We start from the raw sequence: 19,214 nt of genomic DNA, 5'->3' as shown, positions 1-19,214 counted from the left end.
GCATGTATTGATGCCACAATTTCCATTTTTTCTATGTAATTTGCACCTGCCCTTTTCTAAAAATGCCATTCTAAAGATTCCATTTCCAGTTGTTTTATCTCTCTTACTATATTCAGTACTGTTGCTTTATACTTTGATTTCCCTTTTCTAGTAATTACTTTTTGGGGAGCCACCATAATTAGACTCAGCAAGGCTTTACCATGTCTAGGCAATTCCAGTTCTGTATCATGGCTCAAAAAATCATTTTGTTAGTCATACTAATTCGCTTACCTAGCACCTCTGATAGAGTAGGCTGCAGGGGATGTTCAAATTCTGCCAACTTATTGCACTCCTAAAAAATATGTTCCTGATTTACTATCCACTATATTTCTTAATCGTGTAGCAAAGATGGAAGGAAATCTTTTATAATCTACATTTAATAATGAACAAGGTTTACATAAACAACTAATGTTTTATCCTTTCCTTGTTTAAGTACAGGTGATATTAAAGACAATTTCCATCAGAAGGAATTATTTTGTTATTCTGAATTATTCAGAAAACTTTGCTCAGTAATTCTACAATATTTGAAGGAAGCAGAGTATATAATTCCATATTTAAACCATCTAACTCTGAAGCTTTGCCACTTTTTCCAATTTTTTTCACTTCTTTAACTTTTATTGGGGTAATGGGCTTAGCCAGCAGTAAAATTTGCTGATCATTAAGTTAATTAGTATCATTTTTCTTTAAATACTTGCCAGTTTTGCAGTCATCAGTTTATTATTTTTAATTTTTATTAAGATTGTCATGGATTTTTTTAAAAATATTAAGCATTTCCTCTCTGTCTGAAGTAAGCTTATTAGTGTGAGGATTTTGGGTATTATTGATTTGTGCTTTTTTGCTAAATATCTTACTTCTATAAGCTAATCTGTGAAGATTGTTTTTGGAGTCATTGCATAACTATGCAATTTTAATTTTTCTAAATCTGTCTCCACTTTGCATTAAAATTGTTTGATATTTTGTCATTAATTTTAATGACTTCAGTATAATCTAATTTCTTTGTTGTTCAGACCTCACTTTATTTACATCATGTTGTATTTCTAATAACTCTTTATCCCACTTTTTCATTTTATTACTAGACCACCTTCCCATTTATCTTTAATATGCATTAAGGATTCCTGTAGTACTTTGCTAACCTGACCATCATCCTTTAAAGATAGAAAATTCTCAATTTATTCTTGAAGGTAACTCTTAAATTCTTTTAATTTCATCATATATACTGTAACTGCATAAATAATATGAAATATCCTTAAATCCATTGATGTGGTAATACTTGGCGCATTGTGATCAGATAAAGGGCAAGGAATAGTTTTAAAATCATTAACTTTATTAAGTAAGTCTGTGGAAGCATAAATCATATCAATTCTAATTTGCATCCCATGTGCATAAGAATAATAGATAAAAACAAAGACTTATCTTTTGCTTTTACTGTTAAATCAACTAGCTTATTATTGCTAACCCATCTGTTTAGTGCTTTAGCTGATGCTAGAATGTTAGCTTTCTTCTGTTCACTTGCATCTTCTATACTAGATATGCAGTTAAAATCTTCAGCTAAAATTCATCTACCCTTCCCATGATTTTGTAATAAGTTTAAGTAATATTTAGCCACTCTTGCACCTATTCCAGGGATCCAACTAAAATTAGCTACTGTGTATAGTTTGTCATTATATTTAATTACTACAAATATATACATACCTTTGGGATCATTAATAGATTCCATGACCCTAGGCATTACAGTAGATTTTCTCAAAAATAGTGCAGTTCCTGTTTTCTTTTTGTTAACATTTTATAACCTAAGTTATTTTATCATCTTCTTATTTAGATATTGAATGTCTTTATCAGGTGAGTATCTTGCACTAATATGATGTCTCCTCTATTTAATTTTAAATATTGCATTAATGGTTTCCTTTTGCTGCCATTATTTAATTCATATCCATTAATAGATAATAGATTAAAACTATCTGTACTGTGTACTTGAAGGATTCTTTTACCAGGAGATAATATGGCACATCTATCCACCATATTAATGTAGTTGCATATAAGACTCTAATGTATTCCTCCAACACTATCTTAATTTCTTGCATTGTTTTGAATTATTCCTTTCTACAAACTAAACTAGTAAAATTAGTAAGTAACAAAAACAGAAACAAGTCTACAACTGTAACTATATATATTACTAATAAAACACAACCTACTATGGATTCTGAAGTTCCTAGTTTGCCCATCGAATAAACAAACTGCTAAACTATCTTTTTACCAACTAAAACTTAAAAATTCTTGAAAAACTACCTAAAAGCTTCCGTGACTTCCATATAATATATTAAATTATTCGTAAGTTAAAAAAAATAAGAGGGTACTAACTTAGCTTTGTATTTTGCCATTTAAAACTATTTTCCCCATTACTACAATAAAGTTTAATAATGTACTTCTGTTAATCACAAATAATAATTAAACTGACAAATAAATGAATATATGTTTATGTAATAATAATATAATTTTCTATTAAATATTCCTAAATTATTTGCTCATTTAGTAGTATTATAAGCAAGTCTTTAAATATGCAAGTAGAACAGAGTGGGATGTGAAAAGATAAAGTTACTCTGTAAACTTACAGGTGATAGGCAGTCTAAGCTTACCAAACTGTTATACAATAGGAAAATAACTGCATGTATATGTTTAAAATAATGCTGAAAGATATATATTTTATAACTCTAACAAATTGTTATATTAATTTTAAAAGTACAGGTGTCTGAAAGATATATATTTTATAACTGTAGCAAATTGTTGTATTAATTTTAAAAGTACAGGTGTCTGTATCTTAAATTTGTATCCCACTCTTAATATGATAAATATCAAAATATGTAAAAAATCTTTTGACTCATTAAATGAATTCATAAAAACATATACATTTCTAAGGTTAAAGGGAATATGTTGCTGCTCAAAAGAGTCAAATAACATTTGCAGCCTGTATTGTATTTAAATGTTACAAAATGCTCATTTCAAACCAGATTTTCCTCTTCCAGGTTCAAACAACCTGAAAAATCTGCTCTACTTTCTATCAAAATGAAATAAGTGACTCTGCAGTGAAACAAAATTTCAGCTCTGACTTATTAAATGAGTTATTTCAGGTAGTTGTAGTGAGTCCAGTGGCATAATGAGTGTGTAGATACTCTAGCTTCAAAGTTCATGTAACTATATTTCAGATTTCAGTTTTCAGGATCTTTTCAAATATTTTTTATTTAATTTTCTGTGAACATTATATGATATCTTATGCCATTTGCATTTCTGCCATATGCAGGCTTATGTAATATATGTCTTCCATAAAGGCAATTAACAATTCAAATATATTTTTCCTGTCTTATTTGTCCACTGATATTCTACCTTATTTTATATAACTTGCATTTGTAAAATCTCCCATCAAAGAGATATTTTATCATTAGTTCTGTATTAGGGATTGCAACATTTGTATATATTTTAACCTACTGATATTACTTTTTTGTTAATATTACATACGCAATGTTTCTCCCTTTGTGCATTTGCATATTATTTATAAGGTGTTTACTGTTCTTATTAATTTTAGTATTGTATGCAGTCTTTGCTACAGATAAAAGAAATCATGCCTGTCTAATTTAGATGTGTGTCTTTAGCAATTGTGTGCTGTTCTGGTCCAAGTTTTATATCCTGACATTAATACTTAACTACAGCATGTGAAGATGACAACTCACAGAAGAGACTAGCAGCGGCTGCATGTAAGTTTCTCATTCTTCTTAATCAGTCTGAACTATTTCAATCGGTAACAAGCATCTATGTTAATCCATCCCATTAATGTATACAATTGGGGGTAATACCGCTGCAGCATAAGCTATCGACATTCAGTAAAATGCAGGCAAATAATGTATCAGAGACAGCACAATGTAAAACAGTATTATAGCTTTTGTGTTTCCAATTCTTTATTTCTAAACAATTTTAAAAAAAATGTTAATTTGAGCAGATTTCTCAGATATACACATAAAGGGAAGTTCATATCTCTTCTTCTCATTGTTGTGGCTGTGATTCAGACACTTCCTGCTTTCACAAACATAAGTGATGAACTTTGAACTGTTCTTGGACCCGGATTTTTATAAAAACAGCTCGAGAAGCAGGCAGGAAGTAAGACAGGCAAGAATCAAGCAGTTTCATTCAACTAAATCAGTCTTTTGATCTCGAGCTTTTTAAAGTGCTAATTGCTTCATAAACAACCCGTGAAAGGATTGTGTTATAAAGGAGCAAAGAAAACACAGTTGCCAGCATTTTTAACACTTCTGATTAGCATATTACTTGGATCTGACATTCATTTAAGCTAACAATGCATATATCACTTAACATTAAAACAAATAAAATAAAATTCTTATAAAGGCTTAAAGTTACCAGTTATATTAATTATAAATTAATGTCATTCACCTACAGGAAATATTTCTTTAGCATTTAGAAATTAATTTGTAAGTTTATTTAAATGAACTGTATTAAGTCTTTCCCTATAAATATAGGAAGACTGTTTATATTCCTTATTATTGTAAAATGCTTTAGTTTAAAACATAAATACATACTTCTGTATGATTTGAAGCATAAAGTCCTAAATAAACTCTTTACTTAGAGGGTAAATCTGTAGTTTCTGAAAATAAAGGTTCTACAATCAGAAAACAGAGCTTTTTAACTTTAGAAACAGTTTTTTATGAATTCACCTGTCTGTTGAGAGATGCATCATTCTAGTTCATCTCTTAAGTGTTGCTATGGATTTTATTGTTATTAACACATGTAGATGCCTCAGCCATTTTGTCAATACTTTAATTCATCCAGAAATAAATATTTTGAATTTTGCAGGAAACACAGAAGTAGCTTTAATATTGTTATTTTTAAGTTCTTTAATTAGTGGCAAGCAGGATTCCTGTTACTCATTACTTTACTGGAACAGTCTTTGCCAAATCTGATGGCATGCTCACCTTTTTTAATAGGAGGTCTGGACCATGCTGTTTTTAATATTGGGTCTTTTTCCATACTGGACATAAACTTAACTATTATTGAACATGTTGGTGAGTTTTCCTTTTTTTAAGTGACCTCAAGGATCTGTGTGCCCTTTCAATCCCAAACAATTATGTTTCAGGTTAATTTAACATTTTCTGCAGCCAAGTTGTTAAGAAGTTTATTATATTGCCTCCGTCGTATTTTTCAGGTATGCCATAAATTCTGATATTGTTTTGTCTCAGTCTGTGTTCTAAATCATCAACTTGATCTAATAGCTAGTTATTTTGTTTTAAAAGGAATTCAGTCTAACACTCGCCTTCAGTTATTCTCCCATCAAAGTTATTTACAGCTTCTTCTGTACTGCTGATTTGTGTACATTGTTGTTTCAGAAGAGTTTCTAAATAGTCCATCTTCCTTCTGGGTTCTTCTTTGTAACTTTCTGTTTTAGTGTCGAGTTTGTCCATTTTTAGTACTACATCCTGCATGCTAGATATTACTGACTGGATATTTTTTAACAGAAGAGTCAGAAGTACCATTTTTAAGTGGCTAATGTTGAGGTATTTTCTCTTTTAAACAAGCAGATGAAATTCTCACAGGAAGATTACAGCTCTTGAAGAACTTCAAGCTGCAAATCTTTTCTCTTAATATTAGTGGATGTAAATATCTATCAGGTATCTCCAAATTCTATTTTTTGATTATATTTTCTGTTAGAGAAACGTTTTCAGTCATAGAGCTTTCACCAGTTGCTGCTGTCAGTTAGCCATTTTGGCCACACCCCTCATTGTGTTATATTTTCTTTCACCAGTTGCTGCTCTCAACATGGGTGCCGGAACCATAGAGCGAGGGGGGAGCCCCCCCCCCACTTTTTTGCAGCACTTGCGACCTCTCAGCCGTCCCAAAGATGTCAGCATGTCGCGCGCCTATTTGAATACTGGGAGGTACAGGATAGGATTCATCTCTTACGGGTGCGTTCAGGCAGTTTATTCTTTTCCTGGTGGATTTCTTTATTTAACTGCAGAGCCAAGCTGCAGATTTATGAACTGCCATTCAGGCAGCGAAGGTACTGTTGTCAGAGTTATATAGATTTAGAGAGGTTTTGTGTGTGTGTGTGTGTGTGTGTCACTTTCATAGGAATTTCATATTCCTCAGTAAATCAGTTATTTTAGATATTATTCATTGTTGGAAGAGGAGAGACTATGAAATGTATAAGATAGTTTCCACCTAAAAATGGCCAAATTTCATCAATGCTGTACCCAAGTAAAAATAAATAAATAGTGGGGTAGACAACTCATTTTAGGATTATGTTTCAGTCTGTGCTATCTACTTAAAGAATATCTGTGCAAATCAGAGCAACACCAATGATTACTGATGAAACATATAATTGGTGAAGGAAGATAAGCATAAACAAGTGAAATGGCTATATGTTGAAAGTAGTTAGAGCAACGTCACAGGAGCAAGAGAAAGGAGTGTTAAATTAAAGAGAAATGAAAACAGAAGGAAGAAACATCTGAGACAGAAAGCTGTTACAAAGAATATTTGGTTGGAAACAGAAAATTATAAGGTCGGGAGATGATTTAAATTATTACAAAGAAAGGAAAAAGGAATGTTTAAGAGAGAGAGAGAGTACAGCCCATTAAGAGTCTCTGGATCATTTTATTGATTATTAGACTTGATTATGGAAGGAAATGGAAATCTAGAGACATTGGTTGGAACTATAACCGTATTTAGATCTCATTTTAGAGTACATGGTTAAGAACACCCTCACCTCTAAATGAAAATACATTATCAGGAGAGATGAAAAGGGAAGTACGTTTCTTCCCTTGACAAACTTTCAGTGAAACAGGATAAACAAGACCGGAAAAAGAAAGCTAGAGATGAGAAAAAGAAGGGAGGATAAGGAGTGAATATGTTGGAAGATTAGTGTAAATGAAGGTAAAAAAAGACAGACCATCACAAATTTTATCATATTGGATTTTAAAATATCTGAAAACTTAATTGAGCACATATAAACATATCAAAGTAACTGATTAATAGTAGAGCAAGAAATATTATTTTCCAGAGATACTGAAACAATTAAACAGCAAGAAAATGGATATCAAGAAGGAAAAAAGATTTTGAGAAGAGATTTATGATGAAAGGAGGTTTGCAAGAAAATGAAAGAAGTGACTGGAGAAAATAAAGAGAGATAATTATGAGGAAAAATGACATGACAGAGGAAAAGTTAAGTGAGGAAAAGGTAGTAGGAGGAAAGATAAGAAAGATCAATAAAGAAAGAAAAATCAGAAATAGAATAGAGGAGTGGTTACTACCTAGAAGCTGTAGTTTTATTGGCCATTTTGGGTCAGTTCTAAACTCCTTGATCTGTCTCTCTTAAAACCCGGCTGCCTCGTGGTTTAGACATCTTTTCAGGCTTGCTAGTTGTTGCTGAAGCAACTACCAAGGGGAGAAAACGCTGAGAGAAGAAAAGGAGCCACTTTTGTGATTTTTAAGTATTTTCTTCTGATTTTTTTGTTAAGTTTTACTGCTTTGCCGCCTACTTTTTGGCATTTTCCGGCTTGCTAAAGTTTATATCTGTAACAGTAACAGTACTTGGAACACATCTAGAGCCTGTTTACTGCATTTCCTGTGTTGCACTTAATTTAAAATAGTTTTTTTTCTCTAAAAACTGCATTTTACCTGATTTTGGCATAGCACTCAAGTGTGGGGTCATTTGTTGCACTGTTGTGATTATTTTGCTGCTTGTGTATCTCTGCTACCTTTAAACTACAACAAAAAGAAAAAAAAAAAATCTTGCTTTTTTCCCACTTTCTGAAAGTTAAGAAAATTCAGTTACAGATTTGCTGTTCTGAACTGTTTGGAAGTTTCTAGAAGGCCAGTGCTTGCTTGGGCTAAAGGGAAGTCTCTGTGTTCACCAGTGGGAGTGGTTAATACTGAACAGCCTGCCTGTCCCTGGAGGAGTGGTTACTACCTAGAAGCTGTAGTTTTATTGGCCATTTTGGGTCAATTCTAAACTCCTTGATCTCTCTCTCTCTTAAAACCCTACAACTCTCTTTTTGCGTGGTTTTGCGCACCTAGCAGCATCGGGCAGCGCCGCCTAAACAGGTTTAAACTATTCCAGGCTCCACAAAGTCTGCTTTTCACTTTTTCCATTAGAACTGTTCAAACTCTCAAAGTAATCACTCTATTCTCTTTCTAAAGCCCTGCACTTGCTCAGCTCTTATAAGGAAACTCTAACTAACTAAAGCACTACACCCTCCTTGACTTCTCATAAGTATTAGGCTCCCGATTGGTCCTTCCTGATCAAGTGAAAAATCAGTTCCCTTCCCTAATCTGATCAGTAAAAAAACAGTTCCCTATACTAATCTGGTATGTCCAAGGGTCAGTTTCAAGGTTACTCTCCAGTCCAGTTGGTGAATCTGGGAATTTTGAGGCAATGATACAATTGCCTTATGTACACAGACAACCCTGTCCTCCTTCCAACAAACTCTAATACATGTGAAAGATGCAGTTACACAGCCAAACTGGAGGCAGAGCTCTCTCAACCCAAGACTGGCACAGTCAATCAGGAGGAAAAGGTAACCACCCACATCACAAATCCAGTCTCACATAGACCTATTGCATCTGCATACCCAACACATAAACATACAAAAACATACTCGGAGGCTCTAAATAAAAATCTGCCTAAACAGCAAAGACCTCCTAAGCAGATATCCAAGCAACAGCCACCCCTCAACAATACCCATGAATCACATATCTCACAAAATCAGTGTGCCTCACAGTCACAGCCCTTAAGGCCAAACAACACACCAAATACACTTGTTATAGGGGACTTTATTGTCCGGCACACTGACGTCCCACTCACCAGACTGAACAAGGAGAAGGTCACTGTAAGCTGCCTGTCGGGTGCCAGGATCCGCCACATAACGCAAGCACTCAGGTCACTCCAAAGCAAGTACAAGTATGACTCCGTTATTGTCCATGCTGGTGTGAATGACCTGAGACGTACCTCCCTGGGCTACATGAAGAGAGACATAGAGGAGCTCTCTGACCATGTAGCCCAGGCTGGTATGACCCTGACCTTGAGTAGCATCTTGCCCTCACCAAGAATGATGCCACAGTATAAAGACAAAATGATGAGTTTCAACAATTGGCTAAAGTATTGGTGTCATTCAAAGGGGATCCAGTGTCTGTCAGCCTGGGATGACATGCTCGACAAGCCACGTTGCTTCGCTAGGAACGGCTTGCACCTGTCACCCTTAGGCTTTCGTATACTGACCAAGGCTCTTGCCACCCCCATAGTGCCTTTTTTAGGCAATGCTCAAAGGACAAACCCACCTCCATAGACAACCCAAGGATAAAAAAACTAAAGGTAATGCTACTCAATGCCAGAAGTCTAAACCTCAAGATGCATGCACTCGAGGCTCTCCTCAGTATGGAGAAAATCAATGTCTGTGCAGTAACAGAAACCTGGTTCAAGGCTCCTGAGAGCACCCCAGCACTACCAGGTTATAACTCATACCATGCATTTCAGCCCCAAAACTCAGACCGAAGCACAAAAGGAGGGGAGTATCTATATTCATCAAAGATACCTACACCTCCAGGTTAGTGGCACTGCACGAAGCATCGGAAACCATCCATGTGCAACTAACAGCGAGCAAAACTGCCTTTCAGTTTGTAGCCTGCTACAGAACACCCTCCCTATTACCGGAACCCCACTTGGCATTCCTGAGAACACTGGAGAATATGAAGGTCTCTCCAAACACTATGTTATTGGGTGACGTCAACTACCCAAACATTGACTGGGAAAACTACTCAAGCCCAAACACCCTCGCCCAACGGTTCCTTGAATTTATAAACTCTAACGCGATGGAACAACTGGTCACCACTCCCACAAGAGGGAACAACATATTGGACCTGGTCATCACCAACATGGGGACTCTATGTTCCACACCAGAGGTAAACCCCTCATTGGTAAGATGAGACCATAAACAAATTTCCCTGGACATCCATATCCCGTCCCCACTCCCAGCCAAGGAAATCACTGTAAAGAATTTCTCAAAAGCCAACTTTGCACTTCTCAAGACTGAGAATGGAATCCTTCAAAGCCCCCAGGCCAGAGGATAATACAGCCCAATCCGCAGAATCCTTTACAAATGCATTCTATGAGCACCTGCAGGAATACATGGATCATGCTATCCCAAATAAAACCAAGACTCACTCCTCCAAAAACAGGAGACCGGTCTGGTGGACCCCAGCCATAAATAAGCTATACAACAGAAGGAGGAAGCTACTACATGACAGAGCAAAATCCCCAAAAGGGAAGGCATCTCTGATCAGTATTGCAAGAAACTTCGATCCCTCATAAAATCATCAAAGGCCAGTTTCAAAAGAAAAATTGCCTTAGATACTAAAGATAATCACAAGGCCTTTTTTAGTTATGTCAGGAACATGGGTGGAAACTCCCAGATATGCTCTGAATTGTTGCATAACAGTACAAAATATACCGAACTTACAGACATAGCCAACATCCTGGCAGACAGATTCAGTGCAAACTTCCCCCCCAAAGGAGCAAATGCCTATCCCAACTGAATGTAACCTCCCTGACATCACAGATGCACAGGTGAAAGCTGCCCTCTCCAAAGCAAAAAACACAGCATCTATGGGACCGAACGGTGCCCCAGGCTGTGTCTTACACGAGCTCCAAGAAAAACTGAACCCTCACATTAAGTCACTGTTCAAACTTAGCCTTACTGCAGGATATATACCCAAAGAATGGCGTACAGCTACAGTGGTCCCACTCCACAAAGGTGGTGCCACAACAAACCCCGGGAACTATTGCCCCATAAGCCTGATTAGTCTGGTCTGTAAAGCTATGGAGCGTATTATCATGGAACTCATAAACAAAGACATTGGGAGCCTCCAGACACTGGACCCTACCCAATTCAGCTTTGTTAAGGGCAGATCTTGCCTCTTAAACCTAGTTGATTTCTTTGAAACAGTTACCAAAGTCATAGATGAGGGAAAGGTAGTCCACACAGCCTACCTGGACTTCGCAAAAGCCTTTGACACAATACCCCACTTGGGCATCATAAATAAGCTTACCAGCTTAAATATCAACCCCTATATCACAAGATGGGTTGCAAACTGGCTCAGAGATAGAACCCACATGGTCAGAATCACAGGTGCCATGTCCAAATCCAAACCAGTTACAAGTGGCATCCCACAGGGCTCAGTTCTGGGACCTCTCTTGTTCGGTATATACTTCTCTGAGGTTCAGGCTAACACGGGGGGATTATGGCTGACAAAGTTTGCAGATGACTGCAAACTGGGGGTCATAATCAAATCTCCAGCTGATACAAGCATCCTCCAAAATGGTCTCACAGAGACGGATGCTTGGTGCCAGAGCCACGGCCTCAAGCTAAATGCTAAAAAGTGCATAGTCATCCCCTTTGGGAAAAACAAGGTGCCTACAAATTACCACATAGGTGGTAATCCATTAAGTACGGAAGAAGTAATTAGAGATTTGGGGACCAACGTAGATAGTAATCTCTCCTTTGATAATCACGTTGCCAAAGTGGTTAGAAAGACCTTCTATATAGCCCACCTTATCACGAAAGGGTTCGCATCTAGATCAAGAGAGGTCATTGTGCCCCTCTACTCATCACTCATCAGGCCCATAATTGAATACAATGCCCCTTTTGGGATGTACCTTACCCGACACCTGCAGCAACTGGAGAGACCCCAAAAGTACCTCACCAAGAGGATCATGGGCTACAAACAGATGTTCTATGCAGCTCGACTAAAGATACTCCAGCTCTACTCAGTTGCTTACCGCCTACTCAGAGGCGATCTATGCCTGATGTACAAAGCCATGTCAAGCCCAGAATTAATGGACATGCTCCACCTCAAAAAATCCAAGTCCCTTAGAGCTACACGCTCCAGGGACCTAAACCTCAGCACAAAAATAAATAGGACATGCTGGAGGGACATATTCATTTCCCAGAGCCTCCCCTCACTCTGGAATAGAATCCCAATTCATGTTAGACATAGCCCCTCACTGACCCTCTTCAAGCGAAATCTGGACGTGAGGATGGGAAATCGCAAATTCACCCCTGGGATCTCTTCTGTGTCCCTGCTAGACAGAGGCATAGTAAACTAATCTTAAAAGGGTACCTTCTGTGACCTACTTTACAGAGGCACGGTAGGGAGGCGGAAGCCAAATACACTCTGGCTAGGCTTATAAATGCCCTAGGGCAGATAGCCTAGTATCTACCTATGAACCTATAATAGAAGGTTTGAGAGACCAAGTGACTATTTCAAAATGGGAAAGGATGTAAAAAGAGAGAGTTGAATGAAAACTGGCACAGTAAAAGGGTTTATTTATTACAGATGTAAAGTGATGCAGATAGTGGGATGTTGAAGGTCCCTAGCCACCATCACTTGTGAATTTATGCCTCACAATTTTGTTCTGTTCCTCATTAAATCTCTGGTTTTCAGGAGTAGTAAAACAAAACCTTTTATGCTAGCAATGTCTAAGTTTATAAGATCAATATTTGAAATGTGTCCCTATTTTGGGACTGTATTCCCCCATTATTGGCTTTGTTCTGTATTTTTGTGCTAAGAGGTTGAGAGCTATGGTGATAAGTGAGAATTGAATTCACTAAATGATAGCCATTTAAGTTTGTCTTCCTGTCTTTCAGGAAACTGTTGATTTAGCTTAGTGGTATGTTGCTCTAACTGTAGTGCATAGGGTTCTGGGGCCAAGACTTGGCAGTGAAATGTACAGTGGTAACACAACATTTTATGCAAGCAACTTCCCAAAATTATACAAGCAGTGTTTAAAATGTGTCCCTGGTGTTTGGCCTTTTGCCCCCCCCCCCCCAATTGAAAATAAGTGCAAGAAGCTGTGCAACATATCTATTGCCTACACTACTGTGATTCTGTATTTGTATTTATATATATATTGTGTGTAGACATAGACTGTTATGATGGAAATGTTCTGAATAGGGCAGTTTTGTCATTATTGGTGCATGCATTTTGCTTCATTGCCTACTGGAAAAATGTTCAAATAATAAATTTAAAATGTGCTCTAATTTAAGTCTAACAAGTGTGCTGTATTATACAAGGAATATAATTTAATAAAGTCAGCAAGGTATATCAAACAATGCATGTATGTTTCTTGTTTTGTGCGCAAGGGGCCTCTGATTTGAAAACAGCCCAAAGGTAATCTTTATCCACCACTGGCCAGATGCATTTTCTTTGGATGTGGTGTGGGTTTTAATGCTGTTTCAATGAATGTGAGTTTCAAGGGCAGTGAAGTTTTAATGCCAAGTCTATTTTCATTGTGAGACAGTATTGCTTTGTTTAGCAGATATCTGTTAGTATTTGTGCATTGTGCTATAAAATGTAAAAAAAAATAAAATCCAAATAATCATTGTTGTAAAGCAGTATGCACACATTAGTGCTTATGGTAAATGGGGTGAAATAGCCAGGTAATGGGACATTGGAAAGGCTGCAGGGGGACTCTGGTGCTATATTTTGGTTCTGTTCTTCAGTTTGCGTTTGAAAGTTGGTATCCCACAATTCCATCGGAGTGGGTGGGTTGTGTAATTATGTATGCAAATTTTATGTTAACCAGCGTACAGATTTGTACCTATTTTTCATGGGCCTGAATGTTGTGGAGAGATGGATATATATCACGGAGACTACCACTGTTCCAGAACAAACTATCCATAAAAATAAAACAAAGCTCATCCGTCCATATTCAAATGCAACTTGGATTTAAGGATGGGCAATAGAAAATGTACTCCAGGATTGCCCCTCATGCCACTAATGGATAGAGGCAGTTCCTAAATGTTGAATCCCTTATATTGGTCCCCTCAAATTATCTATGGAATGATTTGTTATTCTCACTAGGGCTAATATACAATTATCAGCCATGGGATAGGTAAGACCAATCAGAAAATGTTAATTCAAGAATCAAGCACCAAAAGGGAATTGGCTAAGCTTAAAAAGTCCTCCAAGTGAACCTATGTTGTGGTAGTAAATAGTTATAAAAAATTGCCCTTTTTAGATCACTCAGTGCCTCTCTCACCCCCCAGTCTTCAACAGCTTCCGGCGCCTATGGCTCTCAGTTAGCCATTTTGGCCACGCCTCATTGTGTTGTATTTTCTTGATATGCCTGTACATGTTCATCTTCTGCAACTTTTTCCCCCTACTGTGGTCTGTTGTGTACTTGGACTTTGCTACTTCAGTAAGCAAAGTGTAATAAATAGGTGAGTGAATGAATGCTAATACTTCTGAGGAAGTAAATCAGGAGTCTGGACATGCATAGATAATCTAAAACAATTAAATAGTAATATGGTGGCAGTAGACTGTTTACTTAATATCTGTTAGGTAGAAAATAGATGACGTTAATAGTTCTTAGTAGACAGTCTGTATTTGCTGAAAAATCTGCATTTTTTTACTGCTTTGTTTCTGGCTGCACTGTCCAATTGCTCACTCTTTCCAGTAATTATTGGATGCCAGTGCCTGTCTTAGTAAATCAGTGCAGAACTTACAGGTGGAAGTGAAGAGTACAATTCAGTGCTTCAGTTGCTTACATCAGTGGATTAACTTTAGCTGAGTAAGTGATGGTGTCCCAACGGTTCTATGGCTGTACCACTACAGAAGTAAAAATGGAAGGTTCTTCTTTCATCCGGCTGTGTTTACTTCTTTGTAAATCAAAAGGCATAACTTAAGCACATTTGAATTTGATAACAACCCATGAGTGTCTTCCTTCAAGAAGCAGTATGGTGTCTACATCTTGAATTACTTTTTGGGACTGAAAGACCAATATATGGCTGCATGGCTTGGGGTGTATTGCTGTGGGGACTTCCTGCTTGAAAAAACATTGTGGTTGTGCAGCCCTTATTCCCATGGTCCTGGTACTGCACTCCAAAATGGATAAAAGGATACACCAGTACCATACAAATATGGACTCAAAACAGGAATTTGTTGGAAGAGAGGCTGCAGCAGACACCTTTTTTCTTTACTTTTCTACAGGTTATGTTGCTAAGTATAGTATGGTTGTGGCCTCAGACTATACCATTTGAAATGGAGCAGAAGGCCTGTTTTGTTGTGTGTTATTTTGTACATAGTAGGATCATTGTATTTTTGTGATTTGACATTGTCATCTTCGATCACTACATGAATGTACTAATGATCCACATGGGCTTCTTTGACAGCAGTATTAGTAAAATTCAGATTACGGAGGCGGCATTTATTAAAGTAAGTTTTGATAAGCACAAGTAGGCTTGTTCTATTTGGAGCTTAATCACTGTCGTGGTATAAATATTGATTCTGAAACCTAGATATTTTACTTGACTAATTATTTTTTTCTTTTCATTCACCAGGTCCTCTAAAGCCAGAAGTTACAATAACCTATATTGCGGTTTCTGCTATTTTCTTCAACAGTGGACTGTCCTTAAAGACTGAGGTAATAAACATATTTACCTTAGAAGGCATATGTTATGTAGGTCTGTGCTGAATTTTGCTTTATGCAGGTAAGATTTATTCATCGGTATGGCAGTCAGTGATATTTCACCAGTCTCATCATATATGTTTGCCCTGGTGTTCTAGTTTAGTGGCTGCCAGTTTTCATAGACAGACATTACTTTGTTAGACCAGACATTTACCAATTGTAATGGATGCAGTGAAGCGAGCAGTGTCTTCTCAATGTCTGCCCCCTCCTCCCCCTCTTTCTCTACCCCTTTTTCTTACAGATATCTATTCCTACTTGTATTTTATTTTTATTTCCCTGCTCTTTTACTTTTCCCTCCTACTAGACTCCTATCTTCACTTCACACTTCTACTTCCTATTTCTCCTTCCTGTTATATTCTATAGCCCCCTTTTCTTTTCCGTTGTGCCAGGACCTTTCTTTCTGGCACTGTATGCCTCACTACTCTTATACTTAGGTTTACATTTTCCCATTCAAACAATGTATATGATGAATGTGTGACTGTATGGCTCATAACAATTTATATCTATGTTCATTTTTATTTCCCCTTTTTTTCTTTCTCTTCAAATGTTGTATAAAATTAATCAGTTTTTGCTTTATGTATCTCCTCATGATTGTATGCTTAAATATTTAATTGATTGTAAAAAATGTATTTCTGTACTGGAGCTTTTCTCCTTTGGTCTCTGCTGAAAAAGGGCATCTGCCCAGCTAGACCAAACCAGTTAACAAATGGCAAATAATATAAATAAATAATAGTTTAATCTGTTTTGATGCCTTTGGGGGGGCTAGTTGCTTTGGCATCAGTTACTAATTTTGACTAGATAATGGAGATTTGGTACCTGCTTAAGTTTATGAAGTGACCTGTGCTGTTTTAATCTGCACACAGTCTGCACTGATGTAATCACATACTGCTATCCAAGGGTTTAGAAACTGAGCAGTCACAGTGTTGGAAACCCCTATTAACACTGTGTACATTGCCAGATATGCCAGCAAAGTATGAGAGAAATCTAATTCATATGAAAAAAATCGGTACCCTGCATAATATATGAACAGTAAGCTTCTTCGTAAATACATTACTTTGTCTCTAAAAATGTTGATTTTCTTGTTCTTTCAAAGAACATTTTTAATATTGTCTTTACATTGTGAATGCTGTCTTTTTTAATTATTAAATATCTTTTCTGCTTCTCTGTACATTGGTAGTAGCTGATTCCCCTAGCCTTCTGGAAACTGCTAAAAATCAACAATGAGCAGCTACTTGCCTCCAAAGGAAGATAAAAAAAAAAAAAGAAAATCACAACTTGACAAACTGATTAATAATAAAGCAACACCCCCTAAAAAAACTGAATTAGTATTGCATAATAGTATGTGTTTAATGGTAGATTTTGTCACATATGTAAGTGTAAGTGTAAACAATTACACTGCAGTAGAATATTACCATTACTGTGATTAGCGTGTCACATGACCTTCTTTGGCTGGTTCAGTAAAAGTTCTTGTTGAATGTTCACTGTATGTAATACATCTTCATTTTTGTCATATTGACTATATATGTTTTTTATTGTACACATATTATGGGGTGTCAGCATTAAACTTAATCATGCATCATCTATTATTTGTGTTTGTTCCCCTGCTTCATTTTTCCGGCTTACTCCAGTGCCCCTGCCCGTTGCTGGTTCTTCCAGCCTCTCCTACAGCTCCTAGACGTATCTCTTTTCTAAGGCTGGGTCTAGTGCGAAACCTACAGACATCCTGGGGGTGAGTCTTGCTGCTGACTGCTTCCACTAGGGGATTTTTTTCAATTCCTCTCCCATGCTTTCACTTGTACTCCCCTCCTCGCTAGAGCATCAGATGCCTGAACTGTTAATCAAATCCAGGTTGCCTGGGCTGTAGTTAGGGCTTTATCCCTCTGTACAATGGTGCTGGCTGAGCCACCATCTGTTTTATTGGTCTACTGATGCTGTTTTCTGTGGATTACAAATTCCACTTTTGGAAATATGTACTTTGTCATATTCGTGCGTGGTAGAAGCCCAATCTTGTTTTAAATGATGAAAGTCTGTTTTTGAGTTCCATTTGTAAGTCTAACTCTCAAGTCTTTTTTCACTTTTCACTGCAAGTGGACCTGAGAAACGCCAGAAAAAATCCAGTACACAGTTTTCTTTCATATCCCAGGTAATTAAATAATTATGGTGTTTAGCAGTGTTAAACTTAAGGAGAAAGAGAGATTCAAGATTTACAAATTGTACATTTTACTGTTTTTTTTTTTTTTGACAGCATGCATAAGATAACTGTTAAACTTCCTTCTTCAGATGTTAAAACTTTGTTGATTTCCTTAACTGTATCTGCTTCTGAAGAAATCAGCATTCCTTAGAGTGCTCCTATGATTTTGGTGATGCTGTATCCAGAGTTGACAAACATGTTCTGTTCGGCCCTTTTTTTATTGAGGTCCTTCAAAGATTTGACGAAAGAGAGAAATTGATTCAAGGGGTTACCCAAATTTTTCAGCCCTCCTTTTCTGTGTTTAGTAAGAACTTTCTTTCTAATTCAGGACCCTTTTCCATGATGCAAAATAAATAGTCTCAGAAAAGTTGAAACCAACAGAATTTTAAAACATAATGGCAAGGAGGTACAAAGGAGAAAGCGGAAGTCTCCCATAGCCAAGGACAGTCCGAAAAGTCAGAATGACTACTTGCCCATTCTGGCTTTCCCTCCCTGCCACCATGGCAATTCCTTAAATCTGTCCCTCAGTCTAGACCTTCATCTTCCCCAGTGCTATCAGGTTATCTCAGACAAACTGGTTCTGAGTGTAGTCCAGCAAAGGTACAGCTGGCAGTGGGAGTCCCTTCATCCTTTTTCAGAGGATTCCTCCTCATCCTGTAAACTAGACTTCCCTGTTTCCTCCAGTTTTAGAGTGCATGTAGTCTCTGGGGTCATAGATTTAGAGCCCCCAGCTGTGATAGGTAAAGCTTTTATTCAAGGATTGTTATGGTGGCAAAGAAAGACGGAACTTGGAGACCAGTCCTGCACTTCTTCTTTCTCTGTTTCTGTGTCATGGTCCTCAAGTTTAAGATATTATCCCAACAAACCTTGTTACTGTTCCTACCCTGCTCTCAGTGGTAACACTAGACTTTAAAGATACTTATCACATACCACTTTGCAAAGAATTCAGATGTTTTATCAAGATTTTCTACATTTGGCTTGCATTATCAGTAATCTGCCTTAACCTTTGGTCTATCTACTAAACCAAAGTTATTTACAAAGTGTCTGGCTGTAGCAGTTGTATACTGCAGACTTTAAGCCATTCATATCCTTCCATATTTGGGCAATTGTCTTATATTTGCACACTCTTTTTCCAGTTGTATATATTGTCTGACGTGTGTCAAGAAATTCCTCCTTAGTCTGGGATTTCAAGTGAACTTGTAGAAATCCTCTCCTATTCCTTCCCACATAATAGTTTTTCTAGGATGTCTTTCACATACCATCCCACAAAAGGCTTTTCTTCAGCTGGGCAAAGTGGAACTTTGCCAAGAAAGTTTCTTGAATTGTCCAGTCGGTGTCTGATATCTGCCATGAAATTTCTTAGGTTCTGGGTTTCATGGCCTCTGTAGGTATCATGATTCCTTTGGCCAGACCTCACATTAGAAAAATTCAATGATACTTCTGATCAGGAGCATAGCTGGTTCA

The 19,214-nt window shown here is 37.0% G+C and overlaps 1 protein-coding gene across 1 annotated transcript in view; it reads left to right on the top strand.

The window, feature by feature from the left end:
* SLC10A7 (solute carrier family 10 member 7) overlaps window positions 1-19,214 on the top strand; it is a gene marked incomplete in the record, with an annotated part of 2,703,821 nt that overhangs the window by 252,920 nt on the left and 2,431,687 nt on the right. The window contains 1 exon segment of the mRNA XM_044062239.1: window positions 15,432-15,514. Within this exon segment, the coding sequence (XP_043918174.1) occupies window positions 15,432-15,514 (83 nt within the window).

Source organism: Protopterus annectens, chromosome 2.part1 (genome assembly GCF_019279795.1).
Source record: "Protopterus annectens isolate FY-2018-M chromosome 2.part1, PAN1.0, whole genome shotgun sequence".
Lineage (NCBI taxonomy): Eukaryota > Metazoa > Chordata > Ceratodontiformes > Protopteridae > Protopterus > Protopterus annectens.
Note: the sequence above shows the minus strand (reverse complement) of the source record. Positions and strands in the feature narration are given on the sequence as shown.